General features: G+C 41.6%; 1 protein-coding gene across 1 annotated transcript in view; it reads right to left on the bottom strand.

Moving 5' to 3' along the window:
• Window positions 1-22603, bottom strand: part of si:dkey-229b18.3 (uncharacterized) — a 46057-nt gene extending 23454 nt beyond the window's left edge. The window contains exons 1-3 of the mRNA XM_068041150.1: window positions 21993-22603; window positions 4756-4826; window positions 1966-2191 (exon numbers count right to left, since the gene is read on the bottom strand). Coding sequence (XP_067897251.1) covers window positions 1966-2191; window positions 4756-4826; window positions 21993-22398 — 703 coding nt within the window. The 5' untranslated portion in view covers window positions 22399-22603. The remainder of the gene's footprint in view (window positions 1-1965; window positions 2192-4755; window positions 4827-21992) is intronic.
• Between the last annotated feature and the right edge of the window lie 1177 nt (window positions 22604-23780).

Here is a 23780-nt window from a genome sequence, read left to right as displayed (position 1 = left end):
ATTCTCCCTCATTTCATTACTGAGCGTATTTTTCAAACTTCAAAGTTTTCGTTCATCTCAGGTGTTCAGTAGATTTCATTTCACAATCTGGTTTCCATTGTCTTAAGTTTGTGCATACATCCGAGGTCATTGCTATTCTTTCACAACTGATTTTCACTGTGTACTCTGTTTAAATCATAAACTTAAACATCAAGACACATATTACTAACATTATATGCAAAGCCAAAGGAAGCCTGTCTAAACAATGAAAGCAGTTAAATTATTTTATCACAAGGATGGGACTGTGACTTAAATAGTCGTTAAATCATAAGGCAATCATTTCACTATAGAAATGAAGTTATTTAATGAAAACCATTTCCTGTGTTACAAATTGAGAACACTAAATGTCTCATTAAAATGAGTTTTTACGACAATGCCCCTCAGTCACAAAAAAAGGATTTCATGTGTATTGGACATTAAACATATTTTTCAAACAAAGTTTTTTTCTACAGTTTTATTTAATCTTCTAAAGTTTCTGGATTAGGGAAAACCACTACAACCGTCCTGATTTAGAAACTATAACTACATAGTTGCTGACCTTCCAATGCAAGAAAAGGCTTTCTAAACAATCAGCTGAAAGGATAACTTAGCTTATAGCAATGAGCTACAAAAGTACACCCATGGTGCCTTGGAGCCACATAAGAAGTTCAAATTCATGTTTTCATTAATTTGCATTTTTCTCAAGTTGCTGATGCCAACGCATTTTGATGTTCCAATTCAGGCTTCATCCACCAATGAAGCAACAGCACTCAAAATGGCACTTCTCAAACTTTTCAGGCCCATGATAGTAATACAAGCAAAAATTGAGTTACATATGTTATGCAAAATTTTACAGCACAAAACAGGCCATTCAACCCAATAGGTCTTTGCCAGTACTTATGCTCCACACGAGTCTCCTTCCAACTTACCTAGACTCACCCTATCATCATATTCTCCTATTCCTTCCTCTCTCATATGTTTATCTAGCTTCCCATAAATGTATCTATGCTATTTGCCTCAACCACATAGGCAGATAAGATTCTTGTTAGGCAAGGGAATCAAAGGTTACCGGGGTAGAAGGGGAGTGTGGAATTCAAAACACAAACAGATCAGCCATGATCTTACTGAATGACGGAACAGGCTAGAAGGGCTAAATGGCCTGCTTATGCTCCTAATTTGTATGCTCATATGTACTGTTTCACATTCTAACCACTCGGAGTAAAAACGTTTCTCATGAATTTCCCATTAGACTTATTAGTCAAATTATTAATATTCGTTGAATTGACTTAGCTGGCCTTCAAAGGTTAGACTGATGGGACTCGGGTAGCACGTCATAGGTTGGACACTCCTGACAAACATCACAAATAATAAGCAGTTTACAAACAAGATGAGAAAAACCTCAAACCTAGCTATCAACATCAGTAATTTATTACAATCTGGAAAATTATAAACAGGCCATTCTACTGCCAGTCTGTAGCAATACAGCAGCAATTATGCTTTGACGAAAGCTCAGAAGTATAAATATATGTAGTTGCTGCAAGTATGGTAAAGCCTCATTTTGTAACACTTGTACAAGTACTATAAAGAAAGAGAACTTGCATTTATGTAGTGCCTTTCAAATTCTTTTTTTTTTTTAAACAGTATTAACTGAAGGATAAATGTTGAGCAGAATATTGGAGTAATTCTCCTGCTCGTCTCCGAAGTGCAATGCAATCTTTTACATCCACTTGAACTGGCAGATAGAGATGCAGTTTAAAGTCTCATCTGAAAGAATACACCTCTGACAGTGCCACACTCAATCAGCGATGTACTGAAGTGTCAGCCTAGATTACATGCTCAACTTCCTAGAGGGGGCTTGAACCCATGACCTTCGGAGCCATTAGTTCACTAGGTAAAGCTGACACTAAAAACAAAACATGCTGAAAGAATTATTTAAAAGTTCTTCACCTTTCAAATCCACAACTTTATTAGAAGTAGATCCTTTCTCTGAAAACAGATCCTGGAAGTATTCACTAACAGCTGCTAACACAGCACGATGAGCTGGATAGGATGTTTTCTCCACTATCAAAGTTACATCACAAAAAAGGCCTTTAGAACGTTGACTGTTCAATCTCTCAAGCACTTTGGTGCAGTGTGTAGGCAATTCACGAGTTATATGTTTTTCTTCTGAAATCTGCCAAGAAAAAATATAAATTTAACTGTTCACAACATATTTCTTTCCATTCTGAGTCACTTCTACTTTCATCTTCCTTTTCCCAATTCCAAGAGTACCATTCCCCAGCCATGGGATCAGATAGTTCATTGCCAGCCCCTGCAGTGCTGCTCCAATGGGTTCAATATATGCATGGTATTGGCTTTGATTGACTATTCCTCAGTTTTTCCCTCTTTTCCTTCCATTTGGGAAATCATCATATCTCTGTAAGCAGCGTTCCCAGACAGCCTCAAACACAACTATAAAATCACAACCACAAACTAAACTCCTGCCATTTTGTGGTGAAACACGTTCATACATCAAAACAATAAATGGAACAAAGCCAAGGACACTTGCTACTGGTATATCCAAGATCTACAATGGATATAATTTAGGATAACTTGGGTATTGTTTTTGAATTTTAATATGCACGAGGCTCTAAACAATATAACACTCAATATATTCAAAAAAAAAATCACTGACTTGTGTCACCAATGCAACTACCGTTACACAAAAAGAACTTCTCAACAAAAACAATTCTACAAAAGTTTTGTAGAATGGTTAATGATCCGTTCTTACCCCATTGAAGTTGGCTTTCCTCATGTTAATTATTCTTACTCTGGATTATTCCTTCTTCTTTTCAATAGTCAGTCTAAACCTTATGATACAATAATCACTGTTCCCTAAATGTTCTCCTACTGACACTTGATCCAATTGGCCCACTTCATTCCCAAGAACTAGGTCTAGCAGTGCCTCTTTTCTCATTGGACTGGAAACATATTGTAAAAAATTTTCCTGAACACACTCTAGGAACTTTTGCCTCTCATTGCCCTTTACACTATTGCTACTATCCCAGTCTATATTTTGATAATTAAAGTCCCGCATTATAACCACCCTATAATTTTTGCACCTTCCTGTAATAATTACTTGACTAATTTAATTAAAATTCGATATCGGTGTAGAAAGGGAATGTGGCAGATGCTGTACATGTGGATCTTCAGAATACATTTGATAGGGTGGGACATAAAATCCTTGTTACAAAAGGGAATATAATTATATGAATTACAAGATGGCTGGTGGTTAGAAAACAGAGTGCAAGAGCAAATGAATACTTTACAGGTTGATGGGTATCAGTATTGATGTACTCAGATCTACATTGGGACCTCTCTCTTAGGTTTTTCATTTATATAAATGATGACTGGGACATGGACCCAGAGAAATATTAAAATTCACTGGAACTGTAAGGAAGAATGCAGGTCACAGATGGGTTAGTGGAATGGCAGATAGGCAACAGGTGTCAAGAATGAGAGAAATAAAAACAAAGTGCTGGAAGCGCTCAGCAGGTCTGGCAGCATCTGTGGAGAGAGAAAGAGTGTTAACGTTTCAGGTCTGTGACCTCATATCAGAACTGGCCCCAGTACTTTCTGTTTTTATTTCAGATTTCCAGCATCTGCAGTATTTTGCTTTTAGTTCAGGAATGAGAGGTTGTGATCACGATGAATGGTTCAGAAATTGGATCTTCTGCCACTGGAAAAGAATTTAAGGGGTGACCCAATAGAAGTTTCCAAAAACTAAAAACCATTGAAGGGATAGATAATGAAAGAATGTTTTCCCTAGCCGGTAAATCAGCAACATGGCATAGATTCAGGATTGTCATTAGAAAAGCAAAAGAGAAAATAAGAGCTCCCCACCTACAAATGCACAGGGCTATGTCTAGACTTGAATGTTCTAATACTGTCTTAGCTGACTTTTCAACTTCCTTCCCCCATAAACATGAACACATCCAAAACTCTGCAGCCCATATTGTAACTCACTCCAAGTTCCATTTACCCATCACCTCTGTGCTTACTGTCCTAGAGTGCTCTGCATTCCACCGACACCTCAATTTTCAAATCCCTCCAGGGCTTCATCCCATCTTATCTTTATACCATTCTCCAAGCCTATACACAACCTTTTGAAATCTCCACTCCTCCAGCTCTGGTCCTGAGCATTCCCAATTTTAACTGCTCTGCCACTGGTGGCCATGTTTTCAACTACCTGAGCCAGAGCCTCTGAAATTCCATCCCTTCACTGTCTCCCCTCCTTTTTCTTAAAGTCTACCTCTATGACCAAGCTTTTGGCCACCTATCCTAATATCACCTTGTGGCTTGGTGTCAAATTTGCTAACAGTCCTGTGAAGCACCTTGAGACTTTTTACTACATTAAAAGGCACTATATAAATGCAAGTTATTGTTGGTTATTAGCTGGGTTGCTTCACAAGTGGCAATTGCAGCAAAGGTTAGAGTTTCATTTGGCAAAGAATTGGATAAAGATTTGAAATAAAAGGAAAGGGCAGGGAAATGGGATTAAAACACTTAGATCCAAAATAAAATCCAGCACCAGCACTGACATGACTGACTCAATATCTATGAGGAAAGTATTTATGATGTTTTGCTTAACCACTTAGTCAATTTATATGATCATGCTGCATTATAGCTTTCTATTTCTCCACCAACACCTCTGTCGTAATCAAATCCAATTTATCTGCTTATTTCCCAAACACTTACCAGAGGATTATCTCTTCCATCTTTACACTGATTGCATCCCTGAACATAGTCCCTGATGTCTGGAAACATTCCTGAAAAAAGATTATATTGCATTAGAAGAGATATATACAGTTAAACAATTTACACTATAGGAAGTTGCATCAGGTGCACATCTGCTGTTACACCACTTCCTTCCAAGGAAAGGTCAAAAGGTCTGGTTGTCCAATCTCCATATAAATAACATGCTTCTGATGGTACTGTGGGGGAAAAGATAAAAATCACACAAATAGAACTTCTGAACTGACATTATGTTCTTCAACTCTTCTAGAGTGCCTGGGAACCTGTTCATACTCTTGATCATATCATTACATAAATTCTGGTGGACCTATAGTTTTGATTGATATAGGATTCTCACTGGGATACCTATATTTTCAAATGAACAAAATAAAGTCTGGAAATCTACAACCAGAACAGTAAAACAACTCAATGCATGCTCAATTGCCTACTATAGGGTGCCTAAAAAGCTTGCATTATTCAGTAGATTGACACGATGGATTTTCACTGTTCCATTATGTTTAATTAGTTTTTAATCTATGCTTGTTGTAAAATTACTGTGCTGACATTGAGTTTTATTTGATAAAGTTAATATTGAGCAAAGATACCATTTCTCACTTTTCAAATTTTCCTTTGATTTTTACAGTATTCCTATTTTTCCATCTCACCCATGTATTTCTAGCATATTGGATTCTTTTGTAAATTACAATCTGTTTTGTTTTATTCTATTTTCTTCCAAATATTCTTTACTTTTTTTTTAAAAAATTCGTCACATGTTCTTCAGATTGATTTGTGCCAAGAGCTCAATTGCTATTTCAGGCCTTACACATTACTGGATTTATCTACACAATCATGATGACCTGTACTGCTAATATTGTGTACTTCAAGGTTGCAGCTATGCAGACAATGCTCAAAATATCTTAATATTTTGCTGTGTTCTTTTTTTCACATTGTTGAAGTGTCTTTATTAAAAAATTATACTGTTTCCACTACAATCTGTATTACAATGATGCTCATCTTGGATCAACTTTCCATCTTCAGCTGTTTCATCAATGACCTTCCCTCCATCATAAGGTCAGAAGTGGGGATGTTCACTGATGATTGCAGTGTTCAGTACCATTCGCAACGCCTTAGATACTGAAAAAGTACCCACATGTAGCAAGATCTGGACAACATTCAGGCTTGGACTGGCAAGTGGCAAGCAACATTCACACCACACGTGTCAAGCAACGACCATCTCCAAGAGAGAATCTAACCATTTCCCTTGACATTCAATGGCATTACCATCATTGAATCCCCCATCAACAAAATCCTAGGGTTACCACTGACCAGAAACTTAACTGGACCAGCCATATAAATACTGTGGCTATAGGAACAGGTCAGAGGCTGGGAATTCTGTGGTGTGTAACTCATCTATTGACTCCCCAGAGCATATCCACCATCTACAAGGCACAAATCAGGAGGGTAATGGAATACTCTGATTGCCTGGATGAGTGCGCCTCCAACAATATTCAAGAAGTTTGACACCATCCAGGACAAGCAGCCACTTAATCAGCACACCATCCACCACCTTAAACATTCACTTCTGCCACCATCATGCAGTGTGTACCAGATACAAGATGCACTGTGGCAACTCGCCAAGCCTCCTCCGACAGCACCTTCCAAAGCTCCAACCTCTACCACCTAGAAGCACAAGGGCAGCAGATGCATGGGAACACTACCACCTACAAGTTCCCCTCCAGGCCACACGCCATCGTGACTTAGAACTATAATCACCATTCCTTCACTGTTGCTGGGTCAAAGACCTGGAACTCCCTTCCTAACAGCATTGTGGGTGTACCTACACCAATGGACTGCAGTGGTTCAAGAAAGCAGCTCGCCACCACCTTCTCGAGGGCAATTAGGGATGGGCAACAAATGCTAGCCTTACCAGTGATGCTCACATCCCATGAAAGAATAAAAAAAAGAAACTGCATATTTTCTTTCCTGATTTTCCTAAATGTATTGTGAACACATTCACTACTCATCTCCTTTACAAATGTTGCTACATTTTGATAGATTTAAGATTCCATAAGATCAATCTAGTTATCAGTCTTAAAAAAACACTCCTACACTTCTTGTTGCATATGTCACCTTGGATATTTCACTTTCCAAAACAGATCCATTGTATGTGAGTTGTGTTTTATCTATACTGTCATGCAGGCCCCCACCTGCCAAGAATAAGGCACATTATTTTCGCCACATGGACATTAAACTTCAAATTGTTGCTGGGAAGAGGGCCTATTACAAGGAATTGTCAGGCCACTAGCCGGAGAGACATTTTTGCATACTAGCGGACAGCGTTGGGACAAAGGAACCAGTCCCTGCTCCCATACAATGCACAGAACAAATGTAGTCAGATCAGTTTAGTCACTTGATTAACTGGCTTTTGCAGAGTTTTGAAATGAGAATTTTAAATTGGTGAATGTGTTTGAAGATAGAAAGCTTCTGGCTCCTGGACTGAGAACATCTCTCTCCTGTCTGCTTCCATCTCTTTCTCACCAGCTTTAGAATTCATTGAAGACACGTGAACCCCAAGAAAGAAAAGTCTCCTACAGTGAACAAGGTTTAAGAAGAATACTGGGCCCCAACAAAAAGAAATACCTACAAAAGGACTCTACAATGAGCTCGAAGCACAGTAACAAACTCTTCTGATATTGGTTCAACCTCTACTTTATTTTTCTTCTGCTCTTTTCTGACCCTATCTGCACGTGTGTATCGCTAGCATGGGCATGTCGTATATCCGTAGGCGTTAACCGAATTAGAGTTTAAGTTTTAATAAATTTCACTTTTCTTCTTTGAACTAAGAAAGCCTGTTTGTGCTTATTTCTTTGTCTTATAATTGGAAAGCGGTGAACGATTCACCAAAGGGGAGCTCAAAACAGGTGTGTTTAAAATTAAACCCTGTTACAGTAAGAACAGGTGAAGGCTGAGAGGGACCCCTAGACAGCTTTCTCACCTGGTCGTAACAATACGTATTTGAGAATCCCAACATTAGCTTTATCCTGGCCTGCAATAGCAACAGTTTCTTGTACATAAGAATGATGAATTTGATCTTCAAGAACTTGATTCCCATTAGTGATTAGAGAATATGTCCTCCAATTCTTCAGGAGACTGCCTTAAATTTCAGATGCAAAGCTTTTTTTTTTGAAGTAGGTGATTCTGAAAATGTGGTCAAAAGATGGCAATATTTCAAATGAAACACTTGGAACTTCTGAGTTCTACAGTAGTTCACTCCTTCCTAGGCACCTGCAGGCTGATGAATAAATACTAATAAACACAATCGACAGCCATCACAACATAGCAAATATACCACAATGGACAATCTTTATTTTCCCAACACTTGTTGAATACTCCGGATTTCCAGTACTCTAAGGTAGATTACATATTTCAGGAACATTAAAAGGATTCCAGAAGTAAGGGTTTCAGGCAAAAAATACAAATTCCATAAATGTACTTTTGCCAAAGAGAAATGGATTATCAAGAGAATAAAATGTCCCTCTACTGATCTCTCAAGTGTGAGTGACGTGTGACTGGCAAAATTTGTAAGATCCACTCAGACATCATGCTTTGTATAAATTCCTAAAACACTCTTTAGTGTTGCTAAAATGAATTAGGCTTTGAAATGAAACAGAGTTGATCTTATGAAATTTCTTAAGCCATGACTCTGGCATTTCAGCAGACAACACTGGGCTTCAAATCCATCAGGTTTCAAATACTTAAAAGGATATTTATCAGAACTTTTACTCAATCATGGGATGAGAGCTTCGCTGGCAAGGCCAGCATTTGTTGCCCACCCCACATTGCCCTCGAGAAGGTGGTGGTGAACCACCTTCTTGAACCACTGTAATCCATGTGTTGTAGGTACACCCACAGTGCTGCTAGGACGGCAGTTCCAGGTTTTTGATCCAGCAACACTGAAGAAACAGTGATATTGTTTCAAGTCTGGATGATGTGTGACTCGGAGGAGAACTTGCAAATGGTGATGTTCTTATGTGTCTGCTGCTCTTGTACTTCTATGTGGTAGAGGTCACAGGTTTGGAAGGTGCTGTCGAAGAAAACTTGGTGAGTCGCTGAAGTGCATCTTGTAGATGGTACACGCAACCAGTGTGCACCAGTAGTGGATGGGGTGCCGATCAAGTGGACTGCATTTTCCAGGATGGTGTCGAATGTCGAGTGTTATTGGAGCTGCATTCATCTGTCATGTGTTCTTTGTGTTATCTTAAACACAATGAGATACGTAGATTCCAGTTCATTGAAGATCTCTAGAAGGTTTATTGACAACTAAATTGTTACAACCAGGTGAGAAAGGTGTCTAGGGGTCTTTTACTGTCTTCACCTGGTCTTATTGTAACAGGGCTTTAATTTTTAAAATACTGTTTTGAGTTCCCCCTTGATGAATCCTTATTCACCGCTTTCCAATTATAAGGCAAAGAAATGAGCTCAAACAGGTTTTCTTAGGTTTCAAGAAAAGTGAAATTTATTAAAACTTAAACTTTAATTCAGTTAACAGCTACATGACGCGTCCACGCTAGCATGGGACTGAGCGGGTGTGCCCTGGTTAACCAAACAGGTTTTCCCTTTAGTTTCCAGCAGTCAGCTTTTAAATGTCCAGCCTTATTACAATTGAAGCATACAGGTCTCCGGGTCTCTTGCTCACAGCACCTTCCTTCTTGGCTGGAGGAGGGCCCCCTGTGTCTCCTGCTTTCCTTTCTCTCCCGGGACTGCCTTAGTGGAGATCATTTTCCAACCCTTTGCCCTTTTCGGATTTGTGGGGGTGATTAGGCAAGGTTCTCCCCTGGGAAACCCACTTATAAATTAAAGCAAACTCGTCAGCCACAATGGCCACTTGCTGGGCTCCCTGGACCCGCTGCTCCTCTACATGGGTCTTGATAGAGGAATTTAAAAACTCTCTCCCATTCTCTTACAGAATTACTTTTCGGAGAGTCTCATAGCTGAGCTTTATTTTTAAAGCCCTCAGCCACTGGTCAAAAGCCAGCTGCTTACTTCTTTCAAACTCCAGATAAGTTTGATTGGCTTGCTTTTGAGGGTTCTGAACTTTTGGCAATAGGCTTCAGATACTAATTCATATGCCCCAAGGATAGCATTTTTGGTCAGTTCATAATTTGATGAACTCCCATCTGGCAACAGGGAATAACTTCATGGGCTTTTCCAATTAGCTTGCTTTGTATAAAAAGAGACCAGGTCTCAGCTGGCCATTTTAGCTGCCTTGTCAGTTTCTCAAAAGACACGAAAAATGCTATCACATCTTCCTCATTGAATTTTGGAATTAACTGAGCATGTTTTAGCAATTTTGTACCCAGCCCTGAATTATGCTCCTCCATATTGGCTATGCTTTCACTTGGGTTACTCTGTCGCCCCCCCCCCCCCCCTAGTTAACTCAAGCCGCTTCAGCTGTCTCTTCAGATTCTTTCTGGAATATTCTTTCTCTCTCTCTCCTGCCTTTCATTCTCTTCACCTTCCTTTTGGAAGGCTCTCTCTTTTTCCTGTCTCTACCTTTCTTTGTCTTCTAATTCAAGTTTCTTTTGTCCCAATTGTAACTTTGCTAGCAGTACTCTCTGGGTCTGCTTCTAACCCTGCTTCTACTTCTTCAGATTCAAGGGAAAAATGTTTAACCACTGGCCTTAGGAGTTCAGACCTCCTAGCCTTGCCATGTACAGTGATCCCACACTGCTCAGCCATTTTTCGCAAATCCTCCATAGCCAGTGCTTTTAACTTATCCCAAGTTACTTCACCCTGGCTTGGAGTGCTACTAGCTTCAGTTGCAGACATGTTAATATTCAATCACACACAACCACAAGAAAACCTGTATTGAAATTTGTTCTTCTTGATTGGGAACAATTTGGCTTCCCACTTCCAATTTCTCTCATTTGTCTGTGGGTAAAATCCCGGACAATAGCACGCAAATTTCTGTTACAACCAGGGGAGAAAGGTGCCATGGGGTCTTTTACTGTCTTCACCTGTCTTATTGTGACAGGGTTTTAATTTTTAAAATACTGCGTTTTGAGCTCCCCCTTGGTGAATCCTTGTTCACCACTTTCCAATTATAAGGCAAAGAAATGAGCACAAACAGGCTTTCTTAGGTTTAATGAAAAGTGAAATTTATTAAAACTTAAACTCTAATTCGGTTAACGCCTACGGCTATACGACGAGCCCACGCTAGCATGCACATGCAATACATACATGCAAACAGGGTCAGAAAAGAGAAGAAAAATAAAGTAGAGAGGTTTGAGGCAGTCTTTGAAGGGGGTTTCTTGTTACTGTTTGAGTTTCCAGCTTGCTGTACCGTCTTTGATTGACAGTTCTTACTTTTCAATGGGGCCCAGTATCCTTCTTAAACCTTGTTCACATGGGAGACTTTTCTCTGAGTTCACGTGTCTTCAATGGTTTCTAAAGCTGGAGAGAGCGAGATGCGAGCAGACAGGAGAGAGGTCTGAAATAAAAACAAATGCTGGAACCACTCAGCAGGTCTGGCAGCATCTGTGGAAAGAGAAGCAGAGTTAACGTTTCGGGTCAGTGACCCTTCATCCGATGAAGTGAGTGGTTCCAGCATTTCTTGTTTTTATTTCAGATTTCCAGCATCCGCAGTATTTTGCTTTTATTATACATGAGAGAGGTCTTTTCAGTTCAGGAGCTAACAGCCTTCTGATTTCAAATTCCTTGTTTGAAGTTCAAATTCAAAAAAACTCCAGTCAGTCATGTGACCCAAACTGGCCAACCACATCTGTCTGTGTATTCAGCCATTTTAGCAGTTAACCTGGAATGCTAGCCTTTCCACCCTCAACATCTGGTAATCAAAAGTCCATTGTGGATTAAATTGGGGCACGGGATAGCCCCTTCGTTCTTTGAAATACTGTCTGTTGATATGCTAATGCCTCTCTCCAGCCAAAGTCTCCAACTGTTTTTTAAAGCATGTTCTTTCTTTAACAACAATGTAAAATCAATGTGCATGTGGCAAAATTAATTTTCCTCATTCTTGGCAGGTGGGGGGGAGGGGGGCTTACCTGACAACTAGTATATACAATACATAGCAAACTACATACAGAACCTTTGTCTAGGGTGTTACAATTACAGCGTGATATGGCTTCTAGTCACATCACTACATCCTGGGACTTAGCTCATTAGCATACAGAGTCCTTAAAGGGACACTCTTAAGGTGATCATGCAACATCTCCTTTCTTTCCAAACATAAGGCAAGTAAAAACACATAAAATTGGAATATAATAAAATTAGTTATATAGGAAAGAGATTATAAAATTTACAAATGTAAGGATAGGGGTTGTGACATTTATGAGTGCAGAAGCTGAAGAGTCCATATATTGTTTCGGTGGATTGACAATTCTTCCAGATCTTGCTATGGTATAACCTTCTGGGGATGTGGACTTCACCCTTGGTTGTTTTTGGTTTGCAGACATGTTGTCAATAAGTCAGTTGTCCTGTTGGTGCATGACCAACATGCAGTGATAGAACATTTTCATTCTCCCTTGTGCTTTGGATGGTGTCTCCTGCATCTCAGAAAATTTGCATATAAGCTGTTGCTGTTTTTTGATGAAGTTTCTCCCTCTCTACATTCAATTTCTGTTGCCTGTTTTCAGCCTGCTAAGAAACTCAGGATGACCACTTCTGTGAGGCTTTGTCATTCTTGGAAAGTTTTGGCAGATCATCTTGAAGAGCCAACAGACAATAGTCCAACTTATTTTTCCTCTGTCTCTTCAGGACATTGTGTGTCCTTCGCCTCTCCTCATCCTCTGCATCCAAAGGCCTGGGGCTCAAGGTTGAGGACTTGTTGGGAAGGAGTACTTGGCCTCATGGAGGTACCTGTCTGTTCTGGCTCGTTGTGGTGCTGGCGGTTCTCTAGAGAGCAGAGGTGAGGGCACGGCACAGTTTGCTGCTGCTGGATTTCCAGACTGCACTGTTTGATGCTGGCTAGAGTCTGCGAGCGGGTTCCATCCTTGGAGATTTCCCCTTAGCAATGCTCCCCAATGCCAGCTTTTGCTTCTCAATGGTTACGAAGTCAGTCTCTTACGTGTCACTGGAGCGTGAAGAAACACTGCCTGTTGACAAAGATCTCTCACCATCTGAATTTGGATCTTCATTCTCTTGGTGTGGCATCTGAGAGAGGGGGCTGATGCTCTCCAAACCAGAACCACTGAGATCCTGAAAGAACTGTGACTCAATCTCAGACATCAGGGGGCTGGACACAAGGTGTGCATCCTCTCTGAAGTGCAGTGCGTCATTGCCTTTGAAATCTCCTATGGCGTCGAACCTGTCCGGGTACATTTGTTGTAGGTTATGGACTGACTCAATGCGGGTACTCTTGGTCTCTTCTGCTGTAATGGGTACCATGGTGATCTCATGGGCAGACACAATATTGAGGTCCTTACATACTGGTAGTCCTGCCATTGCTGATCCACTCGTGTCTACCAGGTAAAATATTTGTGGTTTCCATGCTGACTTGCCATAGCTGCATCATTAGTGTACCACTGTAAGGGATGGGTGACCCATTATATGCTGTTAACTTTACAGTTATTGGCTGTATCATTAATTTCCAATGCTCCGGTACATATCCTTTAAGATTTGGACTGGTAGGATATTTGCACAAACTCTAGTGTCAATCTTAATCCTGAGTGTGTCTTTGCCAACTTTCTTTGGGCACATGATCTTAATAGCAGCAAACGCTTCCGGTTGTTGGACTTCAATACAATGTGTCAGGTTCACAATGGGAAACGCCTGCTCATCTTCTGGCCGAGAAGCGCTCCACTCTGAGCCTCGTCTCGAGCCTATGTCACTGTGGACTTGGGGGTGTATCGGCTTGCTTTTACACAGGTCTTTGGCACTCTCCTTACTGTTGTTGCCCTGTTGCTGTGCCGGTCTTCTGTCTGTTTCCTATTGTGACTTCTGGCTGCGTCTTTGGAGTCAGATTTCTTGCACAGGTGGGCACAGTGTCCTTTTGCACCACATGCCTTCCACAGATCTTGAAATGCAGGACGACTTCGCAATGAGCGGGAGAAACTACATTTACCCCACAGCTTGCTTGCTTTTTGCTGCCCACTTATCGTGATGACACCGTCGGCTGCGCTAGTACCTGCAGATGCTATTGTCCAACTACAATGGCTTCATAATTCCTGCCATCTTTAGGCAGCACATCAATGCTGTGAACTTTCTTATTCCCCAAGAGTAAAGCTTCAATAGGTGTTGAGACAATCACCAGCTCCATTATTCGCTCAGACAGCTCAGTTCCTGAAAAATCGCATGTTACCCTTACTATAGCATCTACTGATGAACTGATCTATTGACTCCTGTGGCTGTTCCCTATAGGACATCAATTCCAGGCGATGAATTCTAAAATTCGCTCTAACCTGAAGCTGATGTTCGCACACTTTCCATATCTTTGTGGGATCTTTCTGGTCCACTTCAGATAAGCCAGAGGTAATGATTCTATATAACCCCTCATTTCCAACTGCTATTAGTATTTTCACAGCCTGCTTCTCTGGTTACGAACATATGAATTAGAAGTAGGCCATTCGGTCTCTCTAGCCTGCTCCGCCATTCAAAAGATAATGGCTGATCTGTTTGTGCCTTGAATTCTACACTCCCATCTACCCCCAATACCCTTTGATTCCCTTGCCTAACAAGAATCTATCTACCGCCACCTTAAAAATATTCAATGACCGCACCTCCACCACCTTCTGGGGCAAAGAGTTCTAAAGTCGCACCATCCTCAGAAAAACTCTCTCATCTCTGTCCTAAAAGGGCGACCCCTAATTTTAAAACAGTGCCCTCTAGTTCTGGACTCACCCACAAGAGGAAACATCCTTCCCACAGCCATCTTGTCAAGACCGTTTAGGATCTTGTATACTTCAATCAAGTCTCACCTCACTCTTCTAAACTTCGGTAAAAACAAGCCCAGCCTGTCCAACCTTTCCTCATAAGACAACCCGCTCATTCCAGGCATCAATCTAGTAAATCGCCTCTGAACCACCTCCAATGCATTTACATCCTAAATAACGAGACCAAAACTGCACACAATATTAGAGACATGGTCTCACCAATGCCCTGTATAAATGAAGCATAACATCGTTACTTCGAGTTTCAATTCCTCTTGTAATAAAGGATAGCATTCCATTAGCCTTCTTTTTCAGTACCTAACCTACTAACCTTCTGAGACTCATGCAGCAAAACACCTAGATCCCTCTGCACCTTGGAATTCTGTACTCGTTCTCCGCTTAAGTAATACTCTCTTTTATTCTTCCTGCCAAAGTGCACAACTTGACATTTTCCCATATTATACTCCATCTGCCAGATTTTTGCCCACTCACTCAACCTATATCAGTCTGAAACTCATGTCCTCTTCACAACATATTTTCCTATCTATGTGTCAGCTGCAAGTTTAGCTACCATGCCATCACTCCCCTCATTTAAGTCATTGATATAAATTGTAAACAGTTGAGGCTCCAGCACAGACCTCTGCGGGACTCCACTCATCACATCCTGCCACTCAGAAAAGTACCATTTGTGCATACTCTGTTTTCTGCCAGCCAATCTTCTACGTTACCCCCTACACCATGAGCTCCTACTTGGCACATTAACCTTTTATGTGCATCTTATCAAATGCCTTCTGGAAATTAAAGTACAGTACGTCAATGGGCTCCCCTTTATCCACAGCACATGTTACTCTGGTTCTGCAAATGTTTGGTCTGTGAAGCATAACTCAGATAGGATATCAATGGCCTTCCAGTTCATGCTGGGAAATTTGATATCCATCTTTCTGCTGTTCTTTTGCTTTCTGCTCCATATTTAACTTTGTTCAGCTGTGCGCGCCCCTTCGGCACTGTACTTATTTTGACTTTTCTATTTGTGGTTTGAAACTGGTTTTAAAACTTGTTCTATTAACACTGTGCTGTTCCCCCTTTAAGAAATGTTCTTATTTTAAAAGACTGGCTGCTTTGATGGCATGTAACAGGTGCTTGACAGTGTTCTCTGTTTATTTTACTTTCAGCACTTCAGCTTATATGTTTACACAGCTGTTCGATAGGCAGTTTTCCCCTTTGCTTTTTTAAAAAAAGTTTATTTATGCTCTTCGTGCTTGACTGGTTTAATGATTTCTTCAGCTTGACTGCTTTAATGGAGACTGCAGTCTTCAGGGTTTTCTGCACTCTGTTTCCCTGGCTCACACTGAGCCTTTAAAAAATGAAGTTTCTTTTTAAACTCCACAGACTTTTTTTTTTAAAAACTGGAATTTCTCAATCGGCGGCACAATGACTCACCCGATCGCTTGCCCGTCAGCCACGCTTCCGTTCTATGATTCTCAGCCTTCTAAGGTATGTAGTTTTCTTTCACTCTTTTCAAGTACTTGTACCTTGTTTTAAAGTTTCTTTACTTGTTGCTTCACATTTTCTCTTACGTTGTCTGTTCAGCTTGCTTTTTTACCAGTGGTCATCTAGCATACATCTTGTCTTTTCACCACAGCTGCCATCATGTTATGTGTACTTTGTGTTACCTTAAGCAACACAATGAGTTACGTGGATTCCAGTTTGTTGAAGATCTCTAGAAGGTTTATTGACAGCCAAACTAGTATATACAATACAGAGCAAACTATATAAGTTAAGGCAGAAGCATTTGCAACAATCTTCAGCCAGAAGTGCCGAGTTGATGATCCATCTTGGCCCCCTCCTGACATCCCCAGCATTACAAATGCCAGACTTCAGCCAATTCGATTCACTCCCTGTGATATCAAGAAACGACTGAAGGCACTGGATACTGCAAAGGCTATAATATTCCGGCAACAGTACTGAAGACCCGTGCTCCAGAACTTGCTGCACCCCTAGCCAAGTGGTTCCAGTATAGCTACAACACTGGCATCTACCCAGCAATGTGGAAAATTGCCCAGGTATGTCCTGTACACAAAAAGCAGGACAAGTCCAACCCGGCCAATTACCGCCCCATCAGCCTACTCTCAATCATTAGTAAAGTGATGGAAGGTGTCAACAGTGCCATCAAGCAGCACTTGCTTAGCAATAACCTGCTCAGTGACGCTCTGTTTGAGTTCTGCCAGGGCCACTCAGCTCCTGACCTCATTACAGCCTTGGTTCAAACATGGACAAAAGAACTGAACTCAAGAGGTGAGATGAGAGTGTCGGCCCTCGACATCAAGGCAGCATTTGACAGAGTATGGCATCAAGGAGCCCTAGCAAAACTGGAGTCAATGGGAATCAGGGGGGAAACTCTCTGCTGGTTGGAGTCATACCTAGCTCAAAGGAAGATGGCTGTGGTTGTTGGAGGTCAATCGGCTGAGTTCCAAGACATCACTGCAGCAGTTCCTCAGGGTAATGTCCTAGGCCCAACCATCTTCAGCTGCTTCATCAATGACCTTCCTTCAATCATAAAGTCAGAAGTGGAGATGTTCGCTGATGATTGCACAATGTTCAGCACCATTCACGACTCCTCAAATACTGAAGCAGTCCGTGTAGAAATGCAGCAAGACCTGGACAATATCCAGGCTTGGGTTGATAAATGGCAAGTAACATTCGCGCCACACAAGTGCCAGGCAATGACCATCTCCAACAAGAGGGAATCATAACCATCTCCCCTTGACATTCAATGGCATTACCATCGCTGAATCCCCCACTATCAACATCCTAGGGGCTACCATTGACCAGAAACTGAACTGGAGTAGCCATATAAATACCCTGGCTACAAGAACAGGTCAGAGGCTAGGAATCCTGCAGCCAGTAACTCACCTCTTGATTCCCAAAGCCTGTCCACCATCTACAAGGCGCAAGTCAGGAGTGTGATGGAATACTCTCCACTTGCCTGGATGGGTGCAGCTCCAACAACACTTAAGAAGCTCGACACCATCCAGGACAAAGCAGCCCGCTTGATTGGCTCACCATCCACAAACATTCACTGCCTCCACCACCGACACACAGTGGCAGCAGTGTGTACCATCTACAAGATGCACTGCAGCAATGCACCAAGGCTCCTTAGACAGTACCTTCCAAACCCACAACCTCTACCACCTCGAAGGACAAGAGCAGCAGATGCACAGGAACACCACCTGCAAGTTCCCGTCCAAGTCACACACCATGCTGACTTGGAACTATATTGCCATTCCTTCACTGTCGCTGGGTCAAAATCCTGGGACTCCCTTCCTAACAGCACTGTGGGTGTACCTACCTCACATGGACTGCAGCGGTTCAAGAAGGCAGCTCACCACCACCTTCTCAAGGGCAATTAGGGATGGGCAATAAATGCTGGCCCGGCCAGCGACGCCCACATCCCATGAAGGAATAAAAAAAATACAGAACCTTTGTCCAAGGGGTTACAATTGCAGTAACTATGGCTTTGGGTCACATGACTGCATCCTGATACTTAGCTCATTGGCATACTGAGTTCTTAAAGGGACATTACGCTTAAAGCGATCATACAACATAATCGAGGCAAGTGGGGAGTATTCCATCACACTCCTGACTTGCGCCTTGTACATGGTGGAGAGGCTTTGTGGAGTCAGGAGGTGAGTTGTTTATCATAGAATTCCCAGCCTCTGACCTGCTCTTGTAACCACAGTATTTATATGGCTGGACCAGTTAAATTTCTGGTCAATGGCAACTTCAGGATATCAATGGCGGGGGATTCAGCGATCGTAATGGTGTTGAACATCAAGGGGAGGTGGTTAGATCGTTAGATCCTCTTGTTGGAGATGGTCACTGCTTGGCACTTCTGTGGCTTGAATGTTACTTACCACTTATCAGCCCTATCTTGAATGTTGTCCAGGTTTTGCTGCAGGAGGGTACAGACTGCAGTGATATGACTTGTGCCACTCTATCCAGAACAAGCATTAATCTCAAACTCCATCATCCATTTGATCAAGAATGCATTTACAGGTCTTTGGAACAAAACAGACTCTGCTTTTACATCCCATCAGAAAGCAAGACAGGTCAATGCCATTTAGTTAGACTTCATTGTGTTGGGGGAATACTTATCTAGATCCTTCTATGCAATTTGGAACCATAATTAAACTTATGTCAGGCATTCAAATGCAGAATTACAGATTTGCAGCTTAACAATATTTCCAGTTGGTTCAACTTAAGCATGTAATGTTGTTTCCCACTATTTCTTGCTTCAATTCATGCTGTTGTCCTTTGAGGGACTTGACAGGTTTGCCATCCTTGCCTCGGTTGTCAGAACTTCAGGATAACTCACAGATGGGAATCTTGTCTTTCTTGTGCCTTTGAACTGATTGCAATCTTCCTCACATCCTTCAGGTGTTATTTCCTTTAAGAGTTACCTCTCTTTATACTACCAAAATATTTGTCATGGTCCTCTTCTTCCATAGGGGACGGCGAAACTGTCTAACCCGAGAAATAGCCTCCTTTTAATCTTCACACGATCAAGTGTGGTATATTCACCATGGTAGTACAAGGATAAGCAAGATATTTCTGTAGAGAAACTTTAGTCACCAAAATTACTTGGTCTTTACAGTTCATAAGAACATAGGAGAGGACAAGATTATTCCCAAACACAAATACTTCAGCCAGCTGCTCCCTCATATCCTCCCTATTCTTTATGTTTCTACACTGTCTTTCGCTCCCACAAAGTAGTCCATTCCACCTTTCCACATCCTCCGTAATTTCAAACATATTAGCAAATATGGTCCTTCGAGAATCTTAAATACATGAAAATTGCCCGAGACCTCTACTTCTCCAGAGAAAACAACCTCAGGCTCTTCAACTGTTCCTCAGAGAGCATACATCTTATCCTAGTTTTCAGTTTGGGTTTTTTTTTCTTCTGCTGTCTTCAATATCTGAATATCCTGCTGTTGTATGTTGTCCAAAACTGTATATATTATTCCAAGTATGCCTAAACCAATTTCTTGTACAGATTCAACATTTCCTCCAGGATTTTGTGCTCTATCCCACTGGCTATACATCTGAACATCCAATAGCTCTTGTTGCTGTCATCACCAATAGCACTGTTGGTTTCAGTGAGTTATCAACTAATACCCACTAAATTCCATATTCTGTCCAGTATCCGACCGCCATCTAGATTTTAATGCCACAGTTTAGTTCCCTTCCCAAGTCTGATTATCTTACAGTTGCCCACATGAAATACCATTTGCCACTTAACAGCTCATCTATCCAGAGCTCGTTTTATTTGGTTTTCCTGCAACTATCCCTTCATTCTCCGACTTTAAGATCGTTTGCTGTCACCAATTGAACCTGTCAATTAAAATGCTTAAGTGTTATTTGTTGTGTGCAATTGCTGTTGTCAACCAATTGTTTGAAGACTTGCATTACTTAAGTATTGGTGGTTCTGTTGATGACCAAGGAATGCCCACTCTAATACAGACTTGAAATTAACTTCCAAAGCTTTGCTGCAAGTGCTAAAATTTAGGAGATGTCTGCTAGGCTCATTTCTCCACCTGAACCACTACTGTAAACTAATCCTCAGTGCTGATTCAAACTTGGCAAGACTCATCAACTGATCAAACCCAAGTCCATTCATACTGGTTCTTCACATGAAATGGATGGCATATATTCAACATTTGCTAAATTTAATTATTGAAGAATAGCATGTTATGGAAAGTGGCAAGAAAAGCTGGTATTCTAAAGGCTCAAAGAATACAAGTCACACAATTGTAGATTAACTCAAGTGTTACTTATCATTCCACAGCATATTTCTGATCACAAACTCCTTGGGCAACAAATTACTGCCTGGAAATTTGACCTATGGGCGTACTAGTGACCCTATTTTCACTGTATTTTGAAATTTTACAAGAAACCAGCTTTTACCATAATACTGCAATAATGATTTTCTGCCACTAGAGGCTCTTAATGAGCTACCCAAATTAAAGAGCCTGCTACTGACGGAAAATACTGAAGTAGATGCCACAACCATCAACTTTTATACATCTTGCAAGGTCACATTCTCTCAAACAGTAGGCTAACTACATAACATCAAATTACCAAATCATAAATTTTCCATCCTAAATTAGCAGCAGGAACTGAAATTTCACAGAACTTTAAATTCAGCAATTAATGCTAAGAGTTCTACAACACAAATTCAGTTGAGTCAATTCAGAACTTCAAAAATATAGCTCAGTTCAATTGGTATTGTTGTGAAACCGAACAAAGCAATTATTTGACCTGGAGATGGCTCAAATTTCCAAACAAACATGACATCATGACCCTTTTCATAAAAAGTTGTCCACAGAAACTCTAGCTACATCACTTCCTTCATACTGCAGGAAGCAGTACTCTCAAAACTGTAAAACAACCTAAATTTCCTCCATCTCTGAATTTCATAGTTTTATGTTTTTCAGCTGGTTAGTGTACAAGCAGCATTCTTACAATTTAACATATTCCCCCATCTGCCCCCAATCACTCCATAGAGTTCTCTATCTTGCTAAGCCTTCAGCAGTGCCTAGTTTCCCAAAAATGAGCTGGGGCGGGGAACAGCATCAGTCCAAGTCACTCTTGTACATCTCTAGCAGTCAGTTCAATAACAATGCTCATTCTTTGGGTCTGAAAAGCTCCAAGAAAACCAGAAAAACATTGGAAAGGCAGCAGTTTAACACTGTGGATGGATTTAAAAATCAGACAAAGTCCAGAAAGTTTTCAACTTTAAAGCTTATGGAAAATAAGTTTACAAATCATGCCAGACAATATTCGTTCACCCCTCTCCACCCCCCCCCCCCCCCCACCACCCAACTTGGGAGTTTTAACACTTCTTTGGCTAAAAGGAAATCAGAGAAGGGGCGAAAAAAAATCTGGGTGTTGCCACGACTCCAAGCAACACTTCAAATATCAAACCAATTTCTGAGCAAATTGGACATAAACATTTTATGTTTTTTCCCCTCAAGGTTAGAACCAAGCCAAAGAGTCACATGACAAAACAGCAGAACTAGTGAGGAGAGGGAATTCTCAACAGTCAGATCCTCTCGGAAAAAAAAGTTGCATAAAAAAATTGGTGTCCCATCGAAGATTTTGATAATATCCTTGGGAGGCGAGTACATTCCAACACATTTTGTAGGAAGGGCGGGGATTAGATTAAAACAGACACTTTCGCTATTAACATATAACCAGCCTCCCTTTGAAGGGGGGGCGAAAAACTTATGGAAACTGGAGTCAGGCGAAGCCACCCACCTTCCCACCAGTAGTTCTCTGAAACATTTTTGTACGTCTCCTCCATGGTGCAGTGGCGCTGCCCGGCGGCCGGCTGCTGGTGGAAGGCGGCGATGACAGCCCGCCTCTGCTCCCCGGCGGCGGCCAGCAGCACCTCAGTGTAACTGGTCGCCCCTCTCTCCAGCCTCTTGCGGTACAAAGTCCCGTCGATCAGCTCGTAACCGGAGGCCGCTGAGGGATCGCCCGGGGAGGCGGCGGCGGCGGCGACTTTCCTTCCAGAACGTTCTTCCTCCTCCTCTTCATCATCCTCGTCCTTCCCCTGCTGGCCGCCACCGCTTCCCTCTCTCCCCGAGCCGGGGAAGCACGGCTCATCCCTGTCCTTCAAATACCGGCTCACCGCCTCGTACGTGCCGCTGTCGCCGGCCATTTTCCAGGCCCCTATTTCTATTTAATAAATAAATTAGTTGATTTCCCCCTTCTTCCTTCTTTGGTGTGCTTTTTTTATTTTTGATATTTTTCCTATCTCCTCTGAGTTATTAACGTCGCCGGTCACTCCCTACTCCCCTTCTCTTTTTTAATGATTAATTTTACTCAATACCTCCCTCACCGGCCAAAACTCTAAAGCTTTTTTTTTGCCCCCACCGCTGGCCCACTGACTCCTTTATATAGCCTCGGAAATCACCCTAGCTTGATGGCAAGAGGCCAATCGTGCCTTTCCGAAGAGACTATTGGACGGTCTCAGGTAGTTAGCATTTCCATTGGTTCAGATGGGGCGGGGAGTGGCTAGGTAAAAAGTCAATGACGAGCGTCACTCCACTATCAAGGTAGGTTGTTCGAGCACTGGCCCCGGCTCCGTTGGTGCAAGGCGCCACGCGCCAGCAAAAAGTCAAGTAGACTTGAGTCTTCAGTGCATTGCCAATGCTGCAAATCAGAAGGAAAAGTTTTTCATTGTTCTTTTTGTTCTTACACCCCTACTATCTATCTATATATATATAGCTTCTGGCCGACATAGAGCAAAAAAGACAACTTTGAGGGGCAAGAGCTTTCAAAACAAACCTATTTAATCCACCGGACTGAACACTGAGTTCAACAATTTCAGAGCGTGGCTGCCCCCCCCCCCCCCCCCCCGCTTTTTATTTTTAGTTTCATTTTTTAATTTTTATTACATTGTAGTTTGTTTCATCATTTTTTTACCACATGCCTGCCCACTTTTTTCCCATGTTTGTGCTTTTGGCTAGGGCTGTTCATTATTCTGTCATCTAACACCCTCTCGGCACCCACGCTTTGTCTTTTATCACACCATTAACACACCCTTTGCCTTTGCTCCATGACCTTCTTGTCAGTTATGCTCTGTGACCCTCTGCCCTATCAACACCTTCCGTTTTGTTATCTTTTTCCCCATCCCCACTGTATTCGCTTAAAACCCTTGCCAGTTCGGATCAATGGTCACTGACCTGAAACGTTTTTTTCTCCACAGACCTGCTGAGTATTTCCAGCATTTTTTGTTTTTATTTCATTAATCCATTGGCTGTTTGGTTAGTATAATAAGAAGGGAGGGAAGGTTGCTGCATTAATCAGACCATTAACTGTTAGAGAGTTTGCAGATAAGTACGAGAGAAGGGAGCAAGCAAATCGTTTTTCTAGGGGCAGATGAGTGAGTTTCCAGGAGGAAAGGTTGTTTTGGGAGACACTTGTCCATTGCCAAATAAATGTGACTTTTCAATCTGAAGAAATGCTTTAATGAAGAAAATCAACATACATGGAATGGAAATATAAACTCGTCTGAAGATAATCGGAGAATATTAGTCA

Source organism: Heterodontus francisci, chromosome 10 (assembly GCF_036365525.1).
Source record: "Heterodontus francisci isolate sHetFra1 chromosome 10, sHetFra1.hap1, whole genome shotgun sequence".
Classification (NCBI taxonomy): Eukaryota; Metazoa; Chordata; class Chondrichthyes; order Heterodontiformes; family Heterodontidae; genus Heterodontus; species Heterodontus francisci.
The sequence above is the reverse complement of the archived record's forward strand: the minus strand, read 5'-3'. Positions and strand labels throughout refer to the sequence as shown.